A 24,893-nucleotide genomic window follows, 5' to 3' on the forward strand; every position below is an offset into this window, starting at 1 on the left:
AGGTCAGGTGGTCTGGTATTCCCATCTCTTTCAGAATTTTCCACAGTTTATTGTGATCCACACAGTCAAAGGCTTTGGCAGAGTCAATAAAACAGAAATAGATGTTTTTCTTGAATTCTCTTGCTTTTTCTATGATCCAGTGGATTTTGGCAATTTGATCTCTGGTTGCTCTGCCTTTTCTAAAACCAGTTTGAACATCTGGAAGTTCATGGTTCACATATTGCTGAAGCCTGGCTTGGAGAATTTTAAGCATTACTTTACTAGCGTGTGAGATGAGTGCAATTGTGCGGTAGTTTGAGCATTCTTTGGCACTGCCTTTCTTTGGGATTGGAATGAAAACTGACCTTTTCCAGTCCTGTGGCCACTGCTGAGTTTTCCAAATTTGCTGGCATATTGAGTGCAGCACTCTCACAGCATCATCTTTTAGGATTTGAAATAGCTCAACTGGAATTCCATCACCTCCACTAGCTTTGTTCATAGTGATGCTTTCTAAGGCCCACTTGACTTCACATTCCAGGATGTCTGGCTCTAGTTGAGTGATGACACCATCGTGATTATCTGGGCCATGAAGATCTTTTTTGTACACTTTTTCTGTGTATTCTTGCCACCTCTTCTTAATATCTTCTGCTTCTGTTAGGTCCCTACCATTTCTGTCCTTTATTGAGCCCATCTTTGCATGAAATGTTCCCTTGGTATCTCTAATTTTCTTGAAGAGATCTCTAGTCTTTCCCATTCTGTTGTTTTCCTCTATTTCTTTGCATTGATTGCTGAGGAAGGCTTTCTTATCTCTCCTTGCTAGTCTTTGGAATTCTGCATTCAAATGGGTATATCTTTCCTTTTCTCCTTTGCTTTTTGCTTCCCTTAATTTCACAGCTATTTGTAAGGCCTCCTTAGACAGCCATTTTAGTTTTTTGCATTTCTTTTTCTTGGGGATGGTCTTGATTCCTGTCTCTTGTACAATGTCACGAACCTCCATCCATAATTCATCAGGCACTCTGTCTATCAGATCTAGCCCCTTAAATCTATTTCTCATGTCCACTGTATAGTCATAAAGGATTTGATTTAGGTCATACCTGAATGGTCTAGTGGTTTTCTCCACTTTCTTTAACTTCATGGAATTCTCCAGGCCAGAATACTGGAGTGAGTATCCTTTCCCTTCTCCAGGGGATCTTTCCAACCCAGGAACCAAACCCAGGTCTCCCCCATTGCAGGTGGATTCTTTACCAGCTGAGTCACAAGGGAAGCCCAAGAATACTGGAGTGGGTAGCTTATCCCTTCTCCAGTGGATCTTCCCGACCCAGGAATTGAACGAGGGTCTCCTACATTGCAGGTGGATTCTTTACCAACTGAGCTATGAGGGAAGCCCTGACAAGACATAAAACTGCACTGAAAAGCCATACCTCTCCGGAGCACTTCCTCAGAGTAATCTGAGAGGCTGTCTTCTGAGTTATAGTCCTCAGTTTGGCTTCAATAAAACCCTATTCTATTCCTATTATAGATGTTTATTGATTATTGTCATCAACAGTCCCTTAATTATCTTCTATTAAAAATATATTTTATTATTTTATTTGGCTGCACTGGGTCTTAGTTGCAGCGTGCAGAATCTTTAGTTAGGGCATGCTAACTCTTAGTTATGGCTTATGGGATCTAATTCCCTGACCAGAGATCAAAGCCCGGCCTCCTAAATTCACAGGGGGTCTAAGCCGCTGGACCACAAGGGAAGTCCCACTTAATTCTCTTTTTAAAAAATCCTTTCATTCTCCCTGATTTATGCCAGCAAAACTGAGCTCTAGTGGCTGTAATTTTACATGTAATACTACCTAATAAAATTCTAGAACCAGGTCTTTTAAAAGTACAATAAGGCAATCACCCACCTATAATTTTTAAAAATAGATTTTGTGTGTAATTTCATAAAATAAAATATGTCTATCTTAAGTGTTCAGTTGGATGCATTTTGACAAGTCTATATACCTGCATACTGCATCAATGTTTTGTTTTTCCCAAGTATTGGGTTTTATTTTTAATTGTGTGTAATTGACATACTGCAAAATTCACTCTTTTTACTGAGTTCTATGAGTTTTGACAAATGTGTACAGTTGTGTAACCATCATTACAGTTGTGTAAACCAAATATTTATAATTCAAATTATAATTGGAAAAAAAGGAGTCTCCCAAAGAGCTGAAGGTAATGTGTGTCCTGAAGTCACAGAAAGGAAGGGTTTTTCTGCCCCAAACAACTGTTTTTTTTTGTGCTCTGCAGATCCCCTAAGTGTTACCAGCTTGTTCTTGCCTCTGTTAATATACATCTGCCCTTTTGAACAAAGAGACCTGTATCACTTGGAAGACGGGAAACTGTTGCCACTTCTTGTGAAACTGACTTGCAGAGGCAACCCGTGATTCTGACTGGTTACTCCCTTCCCTTCCCGCTATTCTGACTGGTTACTGCCTTGCTACATAACTTGGCTAATGCCGATGTAGCAATGACAGGTAGCCCTGCCAATCAGAAATGAATCATTGACACTTGCTTCCTGTCCCACATGAATGACAGAAGATAAAAGTAAAAGTCTTGATAATTACTAGAGAAATGCAAATCAAAACCATAGTGAGATACCTCATGCTGGTCAGAATGGCCATCATCAAAAAGTCTACAAACAATAAATGCTGGAGAGAGTGTGGAGTAAAGGGAGCCCCCCTACACTATTGGTGGGAATGTGAACTGGTGCAGTTCCTATGGAGAACAGGATGGAGCTTCCTCAAAAAACTAAAAATAGAGTTGCCATAACAATCCAGAAATCCAAGTCCTGGGCATATATCTGGAGAAAACTCGAATTCAGAAGGATACATGCACCCATATGTTCACAGAAGCACTATTCACAATACTCTAGAAACAATCTCAATGTGTATCCATCAACAGATGATGGATAAGGAAGATGTGGAATATATATTCTGTTTACATATATATGTCAATTGAATATTACTCAGGGATAAAAAAAAGGATGAAATAATGCCATTTGCAGCAACAGGGATGGACCTAGAGATTCTCATACTAGATGAAGCAAGTCAGACAAAGCAAGACAAATACTATATGATATGGCTTATACATGGAATCTGAAAAAAGATACAAATGAACTTGTTTACAAAACAGAAACAGATCCACAGACACAAAAGACAAAATTATGGCTACCAAAGGGGAAATCAGGGAAGGATAAATTAGGAGGTTAGACTTAATATACACACAGTACTACTATAAACTAGACGACCAACAAGGACCTCCTGTATAGCACAGGGAACTGTACTCAATATTTTATAAGTTATAAGGTAAATGAATCTGAAATATATATGTGTGTATATACATATGTTCGGAGAAGGCAGTGGCACCTCACTCTGGTACTCTTGCCTGGAAAATCCCATGGATGGAGGAGCCTGGTTGGCTGCAGTCCATGAGGTCGCTAAGAGTTGGACACGACTGAGCGACTTCACTTTGACTTTTCACTTTCATGCATTGGAGAAGGAAATGGCAACCCACTCCAGTGTTCTTGCCTGGAGAATCCCAGGGACGGGGGAGCCTGGTGGGCTGCCGTCTATGGGGTCGCACAGAGTCAGACATGACTGAAACGACTTAGCAGCAGCAGCAACAGCATATACATATGTTATATATCTAACTGAATCACTGTTCTGTACACCTGAAACTAACACGACATTGTAAATCAACTGTACTTGAATAATAAAAAATAATATAATTTTAAAAGCATAAAAGATAATGGAGTGGCGGCAGAACGGAAAGCCTGGCCAAAGCTTCCTGAGAGCCCCCACCACGTGCCCCATTTCACAGATGGGAAAACTGATGTTGGGTGAGACTGAGTCACTTTCAAAGGGAAGGTTTCAGACGCAGATTTGTTAGGTACCAAGGTGCTTAGTCTGTTTTTTTGGCTGTGGCGTGGGTCTTGCAGGATCTTACCTCCCGGACCAAGGATTGAACTCATGCCCCCTGCAGTGGAAGCACAGCGTCTTAACCACTGAACCGCCAGGGAGAACCCTCAAAATCCTTACTTTTAACCAAGGCATTTTCCCCCCATACCATGAGGTGGGGGGAACACATGGAGGACAAAGTAAGGGGCAGCCCAGCTCTTGGGGCCCTGCTGGCCCAGGATGAGCTGTCTCTCCAGCCCCTTTGTGCTGGGCTCCCCACCCCTGCACCCACCTTGCCCAGCATATCCAAACAACAAGAGCAGATGCCAAAGAGTTTTAAGGATGCTGGGGTGGTGATGTCCAGCCCCCTTCCTGGGAATCCCAGCTCAGCCATTGACTAGCTGCATAGCTTTGAGAAAGTGGCTAAAACACCTCTGGGCCTCTGTTTTCCCTTTTGTAAAATGGAAGTATTCTCAGTAAAACTGACATGTAGCATTGCCTGGGTTTAAGGTGTATAATGTGATGATGTGACATGTGTATGTTGCAAAATGACTACCACATAAGGTTAATTAACACCTCCATCATCTCCCATAATTATCTTTTTGTGTGTGTGGTGAGAACACTTAAGACCTACTCTCTTAGCAACTTTCCAGTACACATACAGTGTCACTTGTAATCACCGTGCTGTATGTTAGGTCCCCAGAATTTATTCATCTTCTAACTGAAAGTCTGTCCCCTTCGAGAAACATCTCCCCATGTCCCCATCCACCCAGCCCTTGGTCACCACTATTCTGTTCTCTGTTGCTCTGGCTCAGCTTTCTTAGATTTCACAGAGAAATTTTTAAAAACAAAATCAAACTCATAGAAAGAGATTGGCGTTTGCCAGGGCCTGGGAAATAAGAGAAATGGGTTAAGGCTTGTTGAAAGGTACAAACTTCCAGTTATAAGAGGAGTAAATTCTGTCTGGGGGTGTAATGTACAACATACGGATGATGGTTAACAATATTGCATATTGTGTATTGAAAGGTCGCTAAGAAAGGAGAATTGAAAAGTTCTTGGAAATTCCCTGGCAGTCCAGTGGTTAGGGCTCCACCCTTTTACTGCCAAAGATGCTGATTCAATCCCTGATCCGGGAACTAAGATCCCAGGAGCTGGGCAGTGTGGCCAAAAAAAGACATAAAACTAAAAATTTCTCACAACACACAGGACAACTATGTGAAGAGTTGGATATACTACCTAACCTTATTGTAGTTATCATTTTGCAAATATTGTCAACACAAATAATCAATAAATCATCTGTTGTGCATGCCAAGTCACTTCAGTTGTACCTGACTCTTTGCAACTCTGTGGACTATAGTCTGCTGGGTTCCTCTCTCCATGGGATTCTCCAGAAAGAATACTGGAGTGGGTTTCCTACTCCAGGGATCTTCTTCACCCAGGGATCAAACCTCCATCCCTTACATCTCCTGCATTGGCAGGCAGGTTCTTTAACCACAAGTGCCACCTGGGAAGCCCAAAGCACCTCTAATAGAAAAAGAAGAGTTTTTTGGTTTTTTTTTTTTTTTGCTAATGCCACCCAGCTTGTGGGATCTTAGTTCCCTGACCAGGAATCGCACCTGGGCCCACAGCTGTGAGAGCACAGACTCCTCACTACTTGACTGGTACGGAAGTCCGAGAGAAGAGTTTTATTTGCGCCAAACGGAGGAACATAGCCCAAAAGAGAGCCTCTCTGATGACTCCGAGGAACTGCCTCAGAGAAGCATGATTTTAGCTCTGTTGTATGTCTTGTTAAAACAAAGAACATCAAACAAGTCAGGGAGACACTCCTTCAAAGTTTCAAAGAAACAGACCGGCACATGCACAGCAAGTCAGTATGACCTTGGCACCTGGGAAAGGAGTCTTATTACCGAAGGAGGACCAGCGCTGGTGTCCCAGGAAGTGAGGCATTTAATTTTTATTTTGAACATGGACATTCTTGACTTCTGGTCAATGTGCCCTTTTCTTTAATCATTAAAGCAGAAGTACAATGTAGCTTTGGTAGGCTACAAACAGGCTGTTCTAGTTAGCATCAAGTTCAAGTTAACCCAGGTGGCCCAGTGGTAAAGAATTCTGCCGGCCAATATAGGAGACACAAGTTCGATCCCTGGGTCAGGAAGATCCCCTGGAGAAGGAAATGGCAACCTGCTCCAGTAGTCTTTGCCTGGAAATTTTCTTGGATAGGGGAGCCTGGCAGGCTACAGTCCATGGGGTCACAAAAAGTTGCACACGACTCAGCACACATGTAGAAGCCAGAACGACTTCCCCAAACCCCAATAATGGGAAGATTTCCTTCATCCGTATACATGTATTAAATCACTACTTTGTACATCATAAGCTTATCTCAACACAGCTAGGGGAAAAAAAGTAGATTCCACAGTTAAGTGAGGTCAGACAGTATTTGTCTGTCTCCCTCTGACTTATTTCATCCAGTGTGTAATTTATGTGAATCTACGTAGACAATGCATGATGAATGTTTTGTAAACATCTTTTTTGTTCATTACTTCCCCAGAATTTCCCCAACTGCTGACAGGGATCAAAGCTCCGAGTGGTCACTGAAGGTGGAGGGGCCCCCAACCCAGACTTCCTCTTCCTGTCCCAACCCCTCAACACCTCAGCCCTGGGGACTCCATCTTGGCCCCACAGGAATGGAACTTTCCCACTCTTGGGGCTATTTCCACACCCCCAGGAGCCTTTTCACAATATTCTTAGCAGGAGCTGTTGGTTAATTTCTGTTTTCAGATTTTGAGCAACTTTACAGAAAAAAAAATAAGGAAGCTTGCTTTGCTTCCTTGATGTCTACTGGGTTCCTCAGAAACCCTCAGCTCCTCGCCTGGAGGCCTTGGGCACTTCTTGCTCTGCCAGTGTCCCTGGCAGGGGGCGGAGGGCTACCATCCCACCTCCACCATCCTTGCTCAGCTGGCAGTTCCAGTGTGTCCCAGACCCTCACTTTTTTGTTCTTTTTAAAAGCAGCTTTTGTTGTTCAGTCACTAAGTCATGTCTGACTCTTTGCCACACCATGGACTGCAGCCCACGAGGCTCCCTTGTCCTTCACTATCTCCCAGAGTTTGCACAAACTCATGTCCATTGAGTTGGTGATGCCATCCAACCATCTCACCCTCTGCTGCTCCCTTCTCCTGCCCTCAATCTTTCCCAGCATCAGGGTCTTTTGCAATGAGTCGGCTCTTCACATCAGGTGGCCAAAGTATGGGAGCTTCAGCTTCAGCATCAGTCCTTCCAATGAATATTCAGGATTGATTTCCTTTAGGATTGACTGGTTTGATCTCCTTGCTGTCCAAGGGATTCTCAAGAGTCTTCTCCCAATACCACAGTTGGAAAGCATCAATTCTTCAGCACTCAGCCTTCTTTATGGTCGAACCCTTACATCCCTACATGACTACTGGAAAAAAACATAGCTTTGAGAAGCAGCTTTATTGAAGCATAATTTACACGCTACATTTATCCATTTCAAGTACAGGACTCGATGGTCTGCAGTAAAATTTCACGGGGGTGCGCAGCCATCGCTGCAACCCAGTCCTGGAACATTTCCATTGCCCTTAAAAGGAATCCTGTGCTACTTTTCGGTCCCTGTCTATTCCCACTCCCATCCCTAGGCAACCACTTTCTGTCTGTGAATTTGCTTATTCTGGACATTCCATATAAATAGAATCATACACTATGTGGTGGTTGTTTTTTTTTTTTTAGGATTTTTTGATGTGGACCATTTTGAAAGTTTTTATTGAATTTGTTACAATATTACTTCTGTTTTTCATGTCTTTGGTTTTTTGACCCAGAGGCAAATGGGATCTTAGCTTCCTGACCAGGGATGGAACTATCACCCCTGCATTAGAAAGCAAAGTCTTAACCACTGGACCACCAGGCAAGTCCCCCAATATGTGTTCTTTTGCATCAAGCTTCTTTCACTTAGCATAGTGTGTTTGAGGTTTATTCGTGTTGTAACAAGTATTTTGGGCTTCTCTGGTGGCTCAGACGGTAAAGAATCTGCCTGCAAAGCTGGAGACCTGGGTTTGATCCCTGGGTTGGGAAGATCCCCTGGAGAAGGAAATGGCAACCCACTCCAGTATTCTTGCCTGGAGAATTCCATGGACAGAGGAGCCTGGTGGGCTACAGTCCATGGGGTCACAGAGTCAGACACGACTTAGCAATTGAGCACACTTTTTTTTTAAGTAGAGCAAATTCAAGACCACAAACCTTTCCCTCCTGTCATTTGGGGGAGATAATACTTTAGAAAAGCCCCCTGCCCTGCATAGCATAGACTGAGAACCATCCTCTGCTGTGATGTGTTCCCAACTCCCCCCTCCAGAACATCAGTGCTCACCACCCCAGGGGTGCCCTCCTGACCTTCCCAAGCCCTGCTGCTCACCTGAGGAATTGCCTTCTCACTTTGTGGGGCTCTCCTTCTTAGTACATCCTGGGAACTACACCACCCAGCCCAGAGCCAGACCCCCTTTGGGTATTCAATAATAATAATGTATTATTACATCAAGACTATATTATTATAGTATATATTAATATTACATCCATATATTATCATCACTGTGGCAGCCAGGAGTTCCTAAGTGTTGCCTCTAAGGTTATACTGTGACCCAACAGTGACTCTGGCATCTGTTTGCACCTGAGGCCTCCCTGATGAGCTCACATGTTCAGTTGTCTCCTGGGGATCCTGGGGACCTAAGCCACACCCACAAGTAATAGGTAAAAAGCCTTAGGTTGCTACTTTCCCTACAAATCAACTACAGTTGTTTTTAAGGGACAGTCCTTTCAAGAAGGGTTCCAGGGACTTCCCTGGTCATCCAGTGGCTAACACTCCATGCTCCCAATGCAGGGGATCTGGGTTCAATCCCTGGTCAGGGAACCAGATCTCATATGCTGTACCTAAAGACCTGGTGAGGCCAAATAAATACATATTAAAAAATTAAGAAGAAGAAGGATTCCAGCTGATTTCAGTGTGAGGAATGACAGGGATGAAAATAATCCTCAAGAGTTATTGGCAATAGATAGGTATATAGATTGGAGTAGGAACTGGCAACTCACTCCAGTATTCTTGCCTGGAAAATTCCATAGACAGAGAAAGCTGGCGGGCTACAGTCCCTGGGGTTGCAGAGTCTGACATGACTGAGCATGCACACACCCAGTTACATGAAAGTGAAGTCGCTCAGTTGTGTCCGACTCTTTTGCGACCCCATGGACTGTAGCCCACCAGGCTCCTCTGTCCATGGGATTCTCCAGTTAAGAATATTGGAGAGGGTTGCCATTTTCTTCTCCGGGGGATCTTCTCGACCCAGGAATCAAACCCAGGTCTCCTGCATTGCAGGCAGATTCGTGACCGTCTGAGCCACCAGGGAAGTTTTAAATACTGGGGGAAAAAAAAAAAAAAAAGATTTAGGAATTCCCTGGCTATCCAGTGGTTAGGACTCCTTGCTTTCCCTGCATGGCCTAGGTTCACTCTCTGGTAGGGGAACTAAGATCCTGCAAACCTCCAGACACCGCCAACAACAACAAAAAAATAATAATTAATTTAAAAAGGGAGATGGAAGGAATTCCCTGGGGGTCCAAGGTTCAGGGGGCAAGTTTCAATCCCTGGTAGGGGAACTAGGATCCTGAACGTCCCCAGGCAGAGAAAAAAAAAATTTTTTTTTTAAGGTGTAAACTGGCAGGGATCCACGACTGCTAAAACCTTTATGGGGAGAGTTGTTGGGAATCACAGACCTCCCCCCTTGCCCTCACCCCAGCCACCGACTGACCGTAGGGACATGACATCAATGGAGTCCCTGACGTAATGCATCATGGAAAGCAGAGAGGTTGGAGTTTACTCTCCTGAGAGGGTTTTGAGAATTTTGTGCAACGCGTGTGGGGCACTTGGCGTGATACCTGGGGGCGTGGTCCGGACTGACACTGCTGGCTGCTCTGATCCATGGTGGGTGGGTCCGTGAATATTCTTAGAATAAAATGCCCTTAGGTGGGAGATTTTACATCATTTAAGTACAAATAAGGGGCCGAGGCCGAGGCGATTTAAACAGAGTTTAGTTGGCGCTGAGAACTACGGAGTAACTCATGACCTACTCTCCCTCCTCCATCCCCCCTCCCCCCGCCCCGCCACCGGCGAGGTCTCTAATTAGGGTCACCCAAATTCCCGGTTACAGACGCTTTTTGATCTTTCGATCAAAGCAACCGGCAAGTTGAGCCACAGCGCCCCCTTGCGCTCAGAGAGTTTACCTGCCTAAGCGGGCCCCGGAGGGAACACCGTGACTTCCCAGTTCAGTTCAGTTCAGTTCAGTAGCTCAGTCGTGTCCGACTCTTTGCGACCCCATGAATCGCAAAACGCCAGGCCTCCCTGTCCATCACCAACTCCCGGAGTCTACCCAAACCCATGTCCATCGAGTCGGTGATGCCTTCCAGCCATCTCATCCTCTGTCGTCCCTTCCTCCTGCCCCCAATCCCTTTAAGCCAAACTTTTTCACTCTCCTCTTTCACTTTCCAATGGGTCTTTTCCAATGAGTCAACTCTTCGCATGAGGTGGCCAAAGTTAAGAGTTTCAGCTTCAACATCAGTCCTTCCAATGAACACCCAGGACTGGTCTCCTTTAGGATGGACTGGTTGGATCTCCTTGCTGTCCAAGGGACTCTCAAGAGTCTTCTCCAACACCACAGTTCAAAAGCATCAATCCTTCGGCACTCAGCCTTCTTTATAGCCCAACTCTCACATCCATACATGACCACAGGAAAAACCATAACCTTGACTAGACAGAACTTTGTTGGCAAAGTAATGTCTCTGCTTTTTAATACGCTGTCTAGGTTGGTCATAACTTTCCTTCCAAGGAGTAAGTGTCCTTTAATTTCATGGCTGCAATCACCATCTGCAGTGATTTTGGAGCCCCCCAAAATAAAGTCTGACACTGTTTCCATCACTGTTTCCCCATCTATTTCCCATGAAGTGATGGGACCAGATGCCATGATCTTAGTTTTCTGAATGTTGAGCTTTAAGCCAACTTTTTCACTCTCCTCTTTCACTTTCTTCAAGAGGCTTTTTAGTTCCTCTTCACTTTCTGCCATAAGGGTGGTGTCATCTGCATATCTGAGGTTATTGATAGTCTCCCGGCAATCTTGATTCCAGCTTGTGCTTCTTTCAGCCCAGCATTTCTCATGATGTACTCTGCATAGAAGTTAAATAAGCAGGGTGACAATATACAGCCTTGACGTACTCCTTTTCCTATTTGGAACCAGTCTGTTGTTCCATGTCCAGTTCTAACTGTTGCTTCCTGACCTGAATACAGGTTTCTCAAGAGATAGGTCAGATGGTCTGGTATTCCCTTCTCTTTCAGAATTTTCCACAGTTTATTGTGATCCACACAGTCAAAGGCTTTGGCATAGTCAATAAAGCAGAAATAGATGTTTTTCTGGAACTCTCTTGCTTTTTCAATGATCCAGAGGATGTTGCAATTTGATCTTTGGATCCTTTGCCTTTTCTAAAACCAGCTTGAACATCTGGAAGTTCATGGTTCACGTATTGCTGAAGCCTGGCTTGGCCAGTTCAGTTCAGCTCAGTCACTCAGTTGTGTCCAACTCTTTGAGACCCCATAAACTGCAGCATGTCAGGCTTCCCTGTCCATCACCAACTCCCAGAGTTTACTCAAACTCATGTCCATCGAGTCAGTGATGCCATCCAAACATCTCATCCTCTGTCGTCCCCTTCTCCCCGCTTCAAACTTTCCCAGCATCAGGGTCTTTTCAGTGAGTCAGTTCTTTGCATCAGGTGGCCAAAGTATTGGAGTTTCAGCTTCAGCATCGGTCCTTCCAATGAATATTCAGGACTGATTTCCTTTAGGATGGACTGGTTGGATCTCCTTGCTGTCCAAGGGACTCTCAAGAGTTTTCTCCAACACCACAGTTCAAAAGGATCAGTTCTTCTGAGCTCAGCTTTCTTTATAGTCCAACTCTCACATCCATACATGACTACTGGAAAAACCATAGCTTTGACTAGATGGACTTTGTTTAATATGCTGTTTAGGTTGATCATAGCCTTTTTTCCAAGGAGCAAGCATCTTTTAAATTTCATGACGGCAGTCACCATCTGTAGTGATTTTGGAGCCCCCCAAAATAAAGCCTCTCACTGTTTCCATTATTTCCCCATCTATTTGCCATGAAGTGATTGGAACGGATGCCCTGATCTTAGTTTTCTGAATGTTGAGTTTTAAGCCAACTTTTTCACTCTCCTCCTTCACTTTCATCAAGAGGCTCTTTAGTTCTTCACTTTCTTCCATAAAGGTGGTGTCATCTGCATATCTGAGGTTATTGATATTTCTCTGGCTTCCCAGAGCAAGGTTTAAATGTTAAATTTTGGGGACTTCCCTGGTGGTCCAGTAGTTATAACCCACTCTTCCATTGCGGGGAGATGCGGGTTCCATCACTGGTCGGGGAACTAAGGTGCTCCGCAGGCAAAAATAAACAATTTTTTTTTTAAGTTAAACTTTTAAAACCATCTCCCTCCCATTGTGTCTCCCACCAGTTGAAAGGCTTCCCTGCCGAGTCTGTGAAGGGAGCCTCGCATCCAGGGCGGGATGTCTCAGGGGTCCGAGATGACCCACTTTCTTCCCTGCATCCTATCTACTCAAGGGCCTTGCACGTCCATCTTTCTGCCCTGTTAGGAGTTTCACGTAAGTCTTAGTTTTTGCTATTGGTGTTGTTTAGTTGCTCAGTCGTGTCCGACTCTTTTGCGACCCCATGGACTATAAGGCTGCCAGGCTTCTCTGTCCATGGGATTCTCCAGACAAGAATACTGGAGTGGGTTGCCATGCCCTCCTGAATCTCCTGCATTGGCAGGCAGATTCTTTCCCACTTAGCCACCAGAGAAGTCCTGTAAATCTCAGAAGAAATGCTGAATTGGAGAGGTTTTTGCTTCTCTGAGGCCCCACCTGCAAAACTGTGTGTGTTATTTTTCTGGTTAGGGTGTCTTTAGATTTCTCCAAATTCTCAAAAGGAGAGGTGACCTCTGGACTTCCCTAGTGGTCCAGTGGTTAGGATTCCACACTCCCTATGCAGGGGGCAGGACTTCGATTCCCAGTTGGGGAAACTGGGATCCCGCGTGTTGCACAGCCTGCCCCCACCAAAAAAACAAAAAGGATAGGTGACCTCAAAATCAGGGCCAAGTCTTCGGTGGGTGGGAAAGGAGGGGCCTAGGTGTCCCATTTCTGCCCACTCTCTTGGTCCCAACCTCAGATGGGCCACAACTCCGATTACAGGTTGGGTAGTGCTCTACCTGGAGGGGGGTGGTCACGATATTCAGCTTATCCTCCCATCAGGGTCCCCTCCCCAGGCACCCATCCCAGCTGAGTCCCATCACCCACATTACACTTGGACCCCACCTGACCCTGCTGAGATCCCTTCTGCAGTTTCCTATCACTCCAGCAGGGGTCATATCCAGGGGTCATATTCTTACTCAGGCCCCAGGTGGCTATTAGACCTTGACCCCTCAACACCCTTTCCCACTGGCTCCATTCTGCTGTCTTGCTTTTGCCTCCACACACCCCCTCCCTTCCCAGGTAACACCTCTTCACTTTCTCTTCACATTCTCTTAAGTGCCCCCTCCTCCAGGAAGCCTTCCCTGACTGCCCCAGGCTGAGTGGATTATGGTGTCCTCAGGGCTCTCTTAGCCCCATGTGGTACAGACTTCTGACCAGGCTATGTGTCTGTGCCCTCAGAGGAAAGGGGCCTCATAGCTCTTATTCAGGCTGTAAAATTCACATCTGATTTTAGCTGAGGGTTATGGACTGAACTGGGTCCCCAGAAAATTCATATGCTGGAGTCCTAAGCCCCATGCCTCAGAATGTGACTCTATTCGGAGATGAGACTTTCAGAAAGATCATTAAGTTGGGAGTTCCCTGGTGGTTCAGTGGCTAAGACTCCATGCTCTCAATTCAGGGGGCACAGGTTCCGTCCCTGGCTGGGGAACTAGATTCCACATACTGCAACAAAAGATCCTGTGTGCTGCAATTAAGAGTTGCTGCTGCTAAGTCACTTCAGTCATGTCCGTCTGACTCCGTGTGACCCCATAGACAGCAGCCCACCAGGCTCCCCTGTCCCTGGGATTCTCCAGGCAATAACACTGAAGTGGGTTGCCATTTCCTTCTCCAATGCATGAAAGTGAAAAGTCAAAGTGAAGTCGCTCAGTTGTGTCCGACCCTCAGCGACCCCATGGACTGCAGCCTTCCAGGCTCCTCCGTCCATGGGATTTTCCAGGCAAGAGTACTGGAGTGGGGTGCCAGTGCCTTCTCTGAATTAAGAGTCGGTGCAGTCCAAAAAAGTTTTTCTTTGACAGTGTCAGTCAGGGAGAATAAATCAAAGGGATGATCCAGAATGGAGAGAAGTGATTAAAAAAAAAAAGATAATTAAGTCCAAATGAGGTCAGTAGTGTAGACTCTAAGCCAATACGACTGGTGTCCTTAAGAGGAGATTAGGACACAGATACGCACAGAGGCAAGAGCATGTGAGGACACAAGGAGAAGACAGCCATCTATGCGCCAAGGAGAGGGGCCTTTGAGGAAATCAACCCTGCCAACACCTTCATCTTGGACTCCTGCTCTCCACAAATGGGAGAGAGTAATTTCTGTTGTGTAGGTCACCTGGAACGTGGGACTGGGTTATGGCAGCCCCGGCATACTAATCCACCCAGTAAAGTCCCTGATAAGTCCTTCAGTTAGGAAGCCCTGTGAATACCCTGCCGGAAACGGAGAGGAAGAAGCAGGAGGAGCTCCAACTCTCTGGGATGGGAGCTGGGCAGGCCTCGTTTGCCGTGCTCCTGTCCTCACACAAGTGCCAGTTCTCATCGTAGCAAGTGGAAAAGACTCCTGATCTGTGTGGCTGCAAGTCCCAAGGAGACAGTGCCAGAGGGGCTGGGGAAGTCTGTCTGGTCTGTTGACACTCTGCTACTGATGGTCCCATCAGAGTGGCCAAGAGAACCATCACTGGTTCCCAGGTTCTGGAAAGGCCAACCCAAGATGTTGGCTGGAACCTGGAAGCTAGTAGATCTTGGAGTCCATGTTTACCTTAAGAGTGTGGAATGCCCTCTAGAAGAACAGGGTTGGGTGGGGCCTGAGGCACAAGGTCAGGGGACGGGACCCAAGGGAGGTGGCCCCATATGGCTCCTTTGGAAAGAAAGCAAGGTGGGTGCCAGCTGGCAGATGGGAGTTTATTTCTCTGGAAAGGGATGCAGCAGGTCAGGCGGGGGTCAGGGCAGGGAGACACCCTCTAGCTTCTGGTCCAGAGTCTTCAGATCATCCAGGAAGCGGGTCGGGGTGAGGATGTGTGAGGAGCCTGGACGGGAGGGAGGGGCTGTGAGAGTGGCCTTGGCCCCTGACCCTTCCACCCAGAGGGTGGTTCAGAAACACCCTGGCTCTCAGGACTCAGGAGTCTCACCTCCTGGAAAGGGAAGGGTCCACTCCCAGGGGACCCCATTCCTGGGAAGCCAAGCCCTAACCCTTCTCACCTAGGGCTCCCAGATGCCAGCCCTGCAGAGGCTCCAGGGTTTGGGGACCCAGAAGGCGCACAGCTATCAGTTCCCCAGGAACCCACAGGCGGGAGAGTCGGGCTCCCAGCCCCTGCCCACCCCAGGAGACCCCAGTCTTGGCCACTCACCGATGAGCACCTCCCACTTGCCATCAGTGGCCCTGGTAACTTCGTAGGCGGCCCGCATCTCTGACATGGCCACACCACCCACGATGTAGACGATAAGCCGGGGCCCTGCCCGGGCCTCCACACCTGCCTTGTTCTTGTGCCAGTGGCCGAAGCGGGCACTGTGCGAGGAAGGCAGGTGGAGGTCAGACTGGGTAGCAGATCACCCCCCCCCACCCCAAGCCTTATGTCCTGTGCATCTGGGCGTGTCCCTGGCCTCACCTGACGGCAGCCTGGGAGCTGGGTGTGGGGGCAGGGTCAGACACAAAGGGCCACAGTTTTCGGTCTAGCCGGTCTTCCACAGCATCCTAGGGCCGGAGAGGGAGGCTGAGGAGAGGGGCCCAGGCAATGAGGCCCAAGGTCTGGAGTCTCCTCCATTGGGGTATGTTCACGGGCCAAGATCCTGGCAGACAGGGGCTGCCACCTGTACCTTCGGCCCCTTAATGACCCAGGACCCGGCGTCTTAGCTTCTTAAGGACCCTGCTCCTGCTCAGCTCCTCAGGGACCCAGGAGTGTGGACCTCCAGTCCCTGGAGAAGCCAAGATTCTGAGCCCCTAACCCCTCAGGAACCCAGAGGTCTAGGCATCCAGGATCCATAGGGATAAGGGGGTCTCCAAGCAGGCAGAGATGCCAGGACTCCATACAGATGGCAGGAAGCAGGAAGCTAGGTCCCTGGCCAGGTCTTTTAGGCTGCTGCTGCTTTTGGCTCCCACAGTGGGGCCGGGGCTGGTATGGGCAGGGCAAAGGGGGGCCCAGGTGGCGTCCTGGGGGGCAGGAGTGAATAAAGGGGAACAGAAGAGGGGACCAGCAAGTGGAGAGAAGATAAAGCTCTTCTCTCTCTATGCGCCCCTGTTCCTCCAGTGTGGGATGGGGTTGCCCCTGGACCCCAGGCAGAGCCATAGGGATGCCCATAATGAGGGATTTTCTCTTAAGCCCCGGGGCTTAGGACAGTGAGCAGGGAGGGGGCTGAGCATGGCCTGGATCGGGGAGGTCAGGTCCCACCCCTACCAGCGGTACCTCCATCACGTCCTTGATGACCGGGGTCCAGCGAGACAGCTGATAGGTGGGCTCTGAGCGCTCCCTCCGCTCCAGTCGGCTGGTGGTCCCAGAGCTCTACAGGGGGGGCGGGTGGGGTCGGTGGGGGAATTAGGGAGGAGGCAGGTCACAGATGGGGCTTGTCGGGCTGGGGGAGGTTGCAGACAGAGCGAGGAAGGGAAAACAAGAGAGAGGGAGGAAGAAATACACAGATGAAGAAACCAACATGAGACAAAGAAGAAGATCAAGACTGAGAGAGATGGGGACTGACGATGGAGGTCGCAGAAACAGGGGAACTGAGAGGAGGTGGACAGGGTGACAGACGGAGGAGCCTGGGAGAGAGGCAGAGGGCAGGCAGGGGGAGAACATGAGAGGTGCCTGCAGTTGAGTGGCAGTGGAGGCAAGGTCGAGGGAGGAGGGACGTGCTGAGAGCCGAGCCCAGGAAGCTGCTGAGTGTGTTCCGGGTGGACTGGAGGCCCTAAGACCTCCGGGAGCCCAGGGTCGACCATGTGCCCCCTGCTGGGGACCCAGCTATCGACCTGTGGGACTTGGACCACATGCCCCACATGGCAGCACCACTAGGACTCAGGCTCTATGCCTCATGGCCCCCACTTCTCCTGTGACTCTGAGACTGGGAAGAGCTCTGCTGCCCCCCAATCCCCAGACCCTACTCAGGCTCCCCGTGCTCCAAGAACCACATCATGCCTGGTGTGTCCCTGCCCTGGTGATGTGCCCTCTGACCCCAGTCACCCCCCTCTGACTCAGTGCCCTCTCCCTGCCCAGCGTACCCCAGGGTTGGTGACAGTGCCCCCCAGCTGCTCCAGGTTCCTGATGAGGTTGCTGTGTGCCTGCACATTGGCGTGCTGAATCAGCTTGGCCAGGTTCTCCTCGCTCACACCTGGAGGCGGCCGGAGGGCGGGGCTTATGCGGAGGCTCACAGGGTGGTGGTGGGCAAGGGGGAGGGTGCAGAGGTGGCCACGCAGGCTTCTGGGTTGAAGGGCTTGGGGTGGGGGCATCCAGCAGTCGGGACACCCTGGGGACGGGGGGAGCCACCTACGCTCACAGAGGGGGCGGATTCCTCATGTTAGAACTCTGGATGGGAATCCTAGAGGAGGTGGTAGATTGGGGGAGCCTCTGGAATCAGTCGAGGGGGCCAAATTTGGAGGAGCCCTAAAATAGATTCAGAGGGTCTCCATGCCAACGGAGGCCAATGGAGGGTGGCCCAAGGTCCAGAGCAGTATCTGCGGGGTTTGGTGTACCTGGTGTGCGGGGGCATGTGCGGGAATGAGAGCCTCCCACAGTCACCGGAGACCGTGGTGAATGATGGTATACCAACCTCCCCCGCCTCTTCAACTCCAGGCCCCCTACCTACCATTCCGTAGCAGGATGTAGAGCAACAGAACCCGGATCTTGTCGTAGGCTGGCACCGCAGCGTCCAGTAGCACCGGTACAATCAGCTTCATGGGGTCCTTGATCTTCTCACCCTCTGCGTCCGAGCCCATGGCTAAGTCCTGAGGGACATGGGGGTCAGCCACCATGTTGAGGGACGGGGCAGGGCAGGGACGTCCCCATGGGCCTCGGCAAGACCTCTGGGCTTCATTTTGCTCTACCAGTCTCTGAAGGTTCTACACTTGATCGCCGTGAGGCCCCACCCCTTACACAGGCCCCTCCTCCCCATAGGCTTCACCCTCTAGGAGGTTCAGCCTCCTCCCCTACAGGCCACACCCCTCACACAGGCCACACCTCTCCACAGGCCCCGCATTTCCAAGGGTGTGTGTGTTAATTCGGAGAAGACAATGGCTACTCACTCCAGTACTCTTGCCTGGAAAATCCCATGGACGGAGGAGCCTGGTAGGCTACAGTCCATGGGGTCACTAAGAGTTGGACACGACTGAGCGACTTCACTTTCACTTTTCACTTTTATGCATTGGAGAAGGAAATGGCAACCCACTCCAGTGTTCTTGCCTGGAGAATCCTAGGGACGGGGGAGCCTGGTGGGCTGCCGTCTATGGGGTCACACAGAATCGGACACGACTGATGCGACTTAGCAGCAGCAGCAGCAGTGTGTTAATTGCTCAGTGGTGTCGGACTCTTCGTAACCCCATGGTCTGTAGACCGCCAGGCTCCTTTGTCCATAGAATTCTCCAGGCAAGAATACTGGAGTGGGTTGCCATTTCCTTCTCCAGGGGATCTTCCTGACCCAGGGATCGAACCTGGGTCTCCCTCATTGCAGGCAGATTACCGTCTGAGCTCCTTGGGCCTGCCCTCCCCACAAGAAACTGCCTCTTCAAGGGGCTGGCCCCACAGGCCCCACGCCCACACTCCAAGTCTGGAGAGGAGACAGATCCCACCCCTCACACAGGACACACCTCTCCAGAGGCCCCAGCCCTTACCCAGGTCCTACCTATTTCCAGGCTGGGCCACCCCCTACAAGTCACAGACTGCCCCAGAAATGCCTCTCCACTCCCAGCCCAGCCCATACGGACCCCACCCCTGCCCAGGGCCCACCCACCTGCTCCACGCTGCACAGCTTCTCCACACAGCCCTTGAAATGCTTCATGCAGTCATCGGCTAAATGCAGGTGTGTAGAGTACTGCAGGGTAGGTGTGGGAGTCAGGGGTAACAGAGACTGAGTCAGGATGGAGACGGGGTGACAGTTGGAGGCACACAGGTTCCTGGTCCCCGCTTATCGCTCACCTTGTTCAGCTCCTTCTGGTACTGTGGCATCTTTTTTAGGATATGGGACAGGTCTTTGATGTTGGCCTGGGAACAAGGCTGAGCGTGAGGCCAGGCCCTGCCTACCCGAGGCCCCCAATCCAGGCTGGGGCTCCAGACTGAGGCCCCGCCCCTCCCAAGTGGCCCACCCTGCCCCGGGCCTGCACCCTACACCCTACAGCCTACCTTGTCTGTGGTCAGCCTCTTGCTCTCACAGAAATTCTTTAGGAGCTCTGTGACCTTCCTGGCAGTGAGAGTGGGCAGGGGGTAGGTTGGGGACTGGTGCCGAGACGGTCATGTGGGGGCAGAGCTGGGGGGTGGGGGAGTCACATGGCCCGGGGATGCCAGCCAGGGGACACAGGCTGCGTGTGAGCCCACACTGGAGAGGCATGCGGAGGCCAGCAAAGGCGTGTGGCTTGCTGACAGGCATTCACACAGAATGGGTCCATAATGGGAGGGAGGGGTGGGGACCTCATGCCAGAGGGCCCCCAACCCTGGTGCCCCCCGCGAGCACACGCACGCACGCGCACGTACTTGGACACGTCTGCAATGTGCATGTGCCGAAGCTCCACCCACAGGTCATCATCCTCGTCCAGCAGCACCGCCTTCTCCCGGGCCTCACTGAGCCCGGTGGTCTCGTACCTGGGAAAGCCAGAGACATGAAGGTTGTGAGCACTTGCTGAAGACTAGGGACCCGGGTCTGCAGTGACGGCAGAGGACAAGTTCCAGGGTCTGCCCACCTGTAGGTGTCCTGCTCGATGTCCAGCAGGTCGTAGGCCATGGCCTGGAAGGTGAGCTCATGCAGCAGGGGGGACACAGGGTCGGCCGCCCGGTCCATGATGAGCAGCTGTGAGCGAGTCTTCTCAGGGCCCTGGGGTGCAAGGGGTGGGCAGGGGGATGAAGCCATTGACCCTGACCCTGGCTGGGGCCTCCCTCCACCTCCCCAGAAAGCCCCCTCACCTCGCCCAGGTTGGGAGTGTCTGCCTTAAAGGCGTTCAGCTTGGCTAGGACAGCGTGGGCCAGCTGTGCTGTGTCCTCTGGGCCCCTGGGGATGGGGTGGGCAGACACGGGGTGGGTGCCTCAGGGTGTGGGGTTTGGGAGGGCCAGCCGGCACAGACTGGGAGTCAGGGGTCAGGGTGAGGACTGGAGCTGGGGTTGGAAGAGAGGTGCAAGGTTGGAAGCAGGATAGGGTCAAGGTCAGGGCGGCATCTGGCTGGGGACCCACTTGCGGTAGCGGATGGCCGGGTACTCTTGCAGAGTGGCGCACAGGGTGGCAATCTGCTGGGCCAGAGCCTCCAGCTGCCGTGCTCGCTCGCCCGCCCGGAAGGGGCAGTAGAGGTTGTAGGTGCTGTGGGGGGCATCCAGGGAGAACACCTGCGAGGACACAGAGCTGCCACTGCTGGAGATGCGCCCCTGCCCAACTCCAGCCGCGGCCATGTGCCACTCCCCGGGGCTTCCTCTGGTCTCTGGAGCCTGCTCTGCAGGCCTGGGGCAGCCCCCTAACTACTGTTTTGTGGAATATCCCAGCCCCTCCGCCTTGTGGGGGAAGACAGAGCAGTGAGCTGTATGCTGCCCCCTGCTATTGCCCAGGGAGACAGAACTCCAGGTGACTACCGCTAAGAGCTCATTCCACCGGGTGTTAGCTGCTTTCCTTTCTGATTCAGCACCCCCTTTACTTATCGCCCTGCCTATTTCCGAGGGAACCTGGGATACTTGGTGACGAAGCCCCACTTCCTACCCAGAACTAGGCTGGGCTATACCTGAGCTTCGTATGGGAGGAAGGCAAGGTGGATCTCTTTCAGCGTCTTCACCACCTTTGCCAGACGGGAGCGACCCAGCTCACTGAACAGGGGCTCAGGGCAGGCTGGGAATGGGCAAGACGGGGCATCAGACCAGGGCAGCCCTCACACCCCCTTACCCTGACCCCCACACCACACCCCTACCCGGCTCTCCTCACTCACTGTCTGTGAAGAAGACGTGTGCTGCTTTGTAGGTGAAGGTCGGGGTCCCCCGGAAATCTGCGATCAGGGCCTGTACCGACTGGGGAAGGCGGATCACTCTCCAGGCCTGGCCAAGTAGCCTTAGACAGACCACCCCTGACCCAACCTCCCAGGCACTGCCTGCCCCTCATACACACACAGACATGCACGCCCGCACACACGCATACACACACACACACACACACACAATCATAGGCACCTTCTCCGTGGGGCTCAGCAGATAAATAGCCTCCAGGCTGGGGATGGGTTCTCGCCTTTTGTTGATGTCCTCCACAACTAGTAGGAACAGAGAAAGGGGACATGTGTGGATGGCACTGGGGCCAGGGCACATACAGAGTCGCACACTCAGGGAGCTGGACACTTGGGGTGCAGAGGCAGGAGGGGATATGCACACTCCCTGAGGGTCCTGAGCTTCAGGGGACACATCCATGGATCACAGGACTAAGAGCTACATGGGCAGGGCTCTACACATTCAGGATCACACAGTCATCGCCTCCTGGGGATCGACCTTAGAAAGTTACACATTCTCGGGGTCAGACGCTGAGAGCCCCACATGGGGTTCCATACAAAGGGGTTGCACAGCTGGGGAGGCTGACCCCTTCGGGGTTGCAGCTGGGGAGCCCCTTGTGTGGGAAGTCTGACTACCTAGGGGTTGCCATATCAGGGCTGTCTGTAAAGGAAACCTCATCCTTGGAAGTCCTGGACAATTTCAGGGGATCCCACACTCTGGTCCCAGCTGGGAAGCCTGGGGTTGGGGTAGCCACTCACTGGTGATGCCCTCAGCCAAGATGTCTGACATCTTGCAGCAGGACGACAAGATGCGCATGCTCGGGTGGTCCATGATGAGCACCTGTCCAGACGGATGGAATGGACAGAAAAGAGGGTGGGAGAGGCTGAAGCTGTCCCCAAGAAGGGGCTGGAGCCACGGGCAAGTCTCTCAGCTTCATGAGCTGATTGAACAAGAGGACCCAGGACCCTACCCAAGCCCATCCCAGACCCACCCACGTGACCTCTGTGGACCAGCAGCCTCCTCGGGGAGCTGGAGTCGGGGCGGGGGAGTGTCCCACATTCAGGGCCTCCTGACATGGGTTTGGACAAGGCATTCTATCTCGCCCCTACCTTCCACTCCCCATCTTTCTTGACGCTCCGAATGACTCCGCTCAAAATTTCTGCAGGGAAATGAGGGGCGGGCTCAGTATGTGGGGTCCTCTGGCCCCACGGTGCCCCCCAATTTTCTGGGTCCCCATCGGAACTCCATTTACTCCTCCCCTCAGTCCTTTGAGGTAGCTCCTAGTCACCCCCAAATTATAGTCAGGGCCACTGAGGTTCAGAGAGGAGAAGGAAGTTGCCTAAGGACCCTCAGCACCTAAGTGGCAAGTGCCTGGAGCATAAGTAGTAGATAAATATGCTTTAGATAAACGAATAACTGGAAAGCCACGACTCACATAACAGGTCTACCTGCCTCCAGAACTGGGCTCTCCATCCCCCTATCTACTGGAGTACTCCTGGCATGTAGATTTCAGCCACACCCTCATTTCACCTCCATCGTTTACCCTGAACCAGAATGCAGGACGCCTGGATCCCTGTCTGAAACATGCCTGGCTGTGGTCATCCCATTACCCAATATCCAGCCTCAGTTTCCTCATTTGTAAAATGGAATCAATGGCTCTCCTGTCTCTCCATCAACCCCTTCATAGGAGGAGGCTCCTTTTTCAGTTGGGGTTTGGGGAATTTGAGCCACACTCGGCTCTGCCTAGTGGAGGGAGTGGGCAAAAGGGCCAGGGCGGCCCCGCCCAGCAAGAGTGTCTTGTCCACTGTTATCAGCACTGCCAGGGCGGAAGAAGACTCTGAGGCCGGAACTACCGGAGGTGGGGGAGGGGACGACCTCCACCCACCCCCCACGAAAGAATCAGGCCCGCGAGGCCTGGATGCCAGGGTCCCCAGGCTGCAAGGGACTCCTGGGGGCCGGGCAAAGAGCAAGGCGTCCCCCGCCCTTGGATCTGCATGGGAGCCTGGACGCGCATCCTGAGCACTCTCACCAGCTGGGGTCGCTGACCAGAGCACCCAGGCCCGGCCGCGGTCCGCAACATGGGGCCCCAAGAGTCCAGCCCGCCGGACTTTGCCCGGCTTAGAGACCCCGGAGCCTGGCTGTCCAGCGGTGCCCTCCCCACGCCCATTCTTTAGGGTGTCCAGGAGTCCATGCCCAGCGCCTGTCTACGCCACCCTTAGTCTGATTTCTTTCGGTCCCCGGAGTTTAGTCTCCCAACTTTGTTCCGCTCCCTCAAGGGAGAGCCAAGTCCCCGCCCACCCCCTCGAGGGTCAGGTGCTCGACGTCCTGCCAGGTCCCCAACTCCCCGCCGCTAGACTCCCAGAGTCCGTGCGCCCCCGGCCCCCCGCCCCCAGGGGGCGGCACTCACTTTCTCCTACCACCGCCTTCAGCCCCGAGGGCGCCATCTTTCCCTAGGGGCGCCGCCGCTTCCGGGTCTGTCCCAAGGTGGGGGCGTGGCCCCGCGCGTCATCCACGTGGCCCCCGCCCCGCGGGTCCAGGGCACGCCCCCTGCCCACCTGGCCCCGCCCCTCCACCGGTTCTCGGAGAAGTTGCGTTCCCTGCTGAAACGCAGGCGAAAGCGTCCCTGCAGATATCTTCAAAGTCGCCGGAGGAGCACGGCCCGACGACACGTTCATAGACGTGAGCTCAGACACACTTCCCTAGCTTGTGTGCAGCGAGAAAGTGGGATCGCAAGGCAATAATAACCCCTTTATCTTCCCCAGGCATAGTTCCACCCCGGCAGAAATTTCTCCCCTGGGTCTAAAGGATACTGTGTATGCCTACCTGGAGCTACGGGACCACAAACCCGTGATCCACTTACCTTCTGTTCCCGAGTTTAGTAGCAGCAGTGGGCTTGGGCAACACTTGATAAGGAGGCCTGGGGGAAGGTTGGAGCTAAGCCAGCAATTATTGGGTGCTAGGTTCTCAGTCCGGAGAAGGCAATGGCACCCCACTCCAGGACTCTTGCCTGGAAAATCCCATGGACGGAGGAGCCTGGTGGGCCGCAGTCCATGGGGTCGCTAAGAGTCGGACAAGACTCAGCGACTTCACTTTCACTTTTCACTTTCATGCGTTGGAGAAGGAAATGGCAACCCACTCCAGTGTTCTTGCCTGGAGAATCCCAGGGACAGGGGAGCCTCGTGGGCTGCCGTCTATGGGGTTGCACAGAGTCGGACATGACTGAAGGGACTTAGCAGGTTCTCAGTCGGGGCTTCTCTGGTGGCTCAGATGATAAAGAATCTGCCTGCAACACAGGGGTTCGATTCCTGGGTCGGGAAGATCTCCTGAAGAAGGAAATAGCAAACCCACTCCAGCATTCTTGCCTGGAGAATTCCATGGACAGAGGAGCCTGGAAGGCAACAGTCCATGGGATCACAAAGAGTCTGACACGACTGAGCAGGTAACACACACATACAGGTTCTCAGTCGACCCTGCAGAGGCCCTGATGGGCAGCGCAGGTTGG

General features: G+C 51.4%; 1 protein-coding gene across 1 annotated transcript; it reads right to left on the reverse strand.

The window, feature by feature from the left end:
* Nucleotides 1-15,128: 15,128 nt before the first annotated feature.
* Nucleotides 15,129-23,927, reverse strand: STXBP2 (syntaxin binding protein 2). Its single transcript, XM_006046761.4, has 19 exons — nt 23,799-23,927; nt 22,501-22,550; nt 22,150-22,231; nt 21,581-21,657; nt 21,343-21,421; nt 21,142-21,245; nt 20,607-20,755; nt 20,342-20,426; nt 20,122-20,252; nt 19,916-20,023; nt 19,568-19,625; nt 19,364-19,429; nt 19,179-19,259; nt 18,039-18,177; nt 17,455-17,564; nt 16,649-16,744; nt 15,854-15,939; nt 15,596-15,753; nt 15,129-15,274 (listed from the first exon to the last, which is right to left on the reverse strand). The coding sequence occupies exons 1-19, from the start codon at nt 23,833-23,835 to the stop codon at nt 15,189-15,191; spliced, it is 1,782 nt and encodes a 593-aa protein (XP_006046823.1). The 5' UTR covers nt 23,836-23,927; the 3' UTR covers nt 15,129-15,188.
* Between the last annotated feature and the right edge of the window lie 966 nt (nt 23,928-24,893).

This window comes from Bubalus bubalis, chromosome 9 (genome assembly GCF_019923935.1).
Source record: "Bubalus bubalis isolate 160015118507 breed Murrah chromosome 9, NDDB_SH_1, whole genome shotgun sequence".
Lineage (NCBI taxonomy): Eukaryota > Metazoa > Chordata > Mammalia > Artiodactyla > Bovidae > Bubalus > Bubalus bubalis.

Coding starts and splice junctions, on each gene's coding strand:
- STXBP2 (XM_006046761.4), bottom strand. CDS start 23,835: ATGGCGCCCTCGGGGCTGAAGGCGGTGGTAGGAGAAA. Junction 21,422..21,580: donor TGCTGAGCCCCACGGAGAAG/GTGCCTATGATT, acceptor CGCCTTCCCCAG/TCGGTACAGGCCCTGATCGC. Junction 16,745..17,454: donor GCACTGTCACCAACCCTGGG/GTACGCTGGGCA, acceptor CCCCCCCTGTAG/AGCTCTGGGACCACCAGCCG.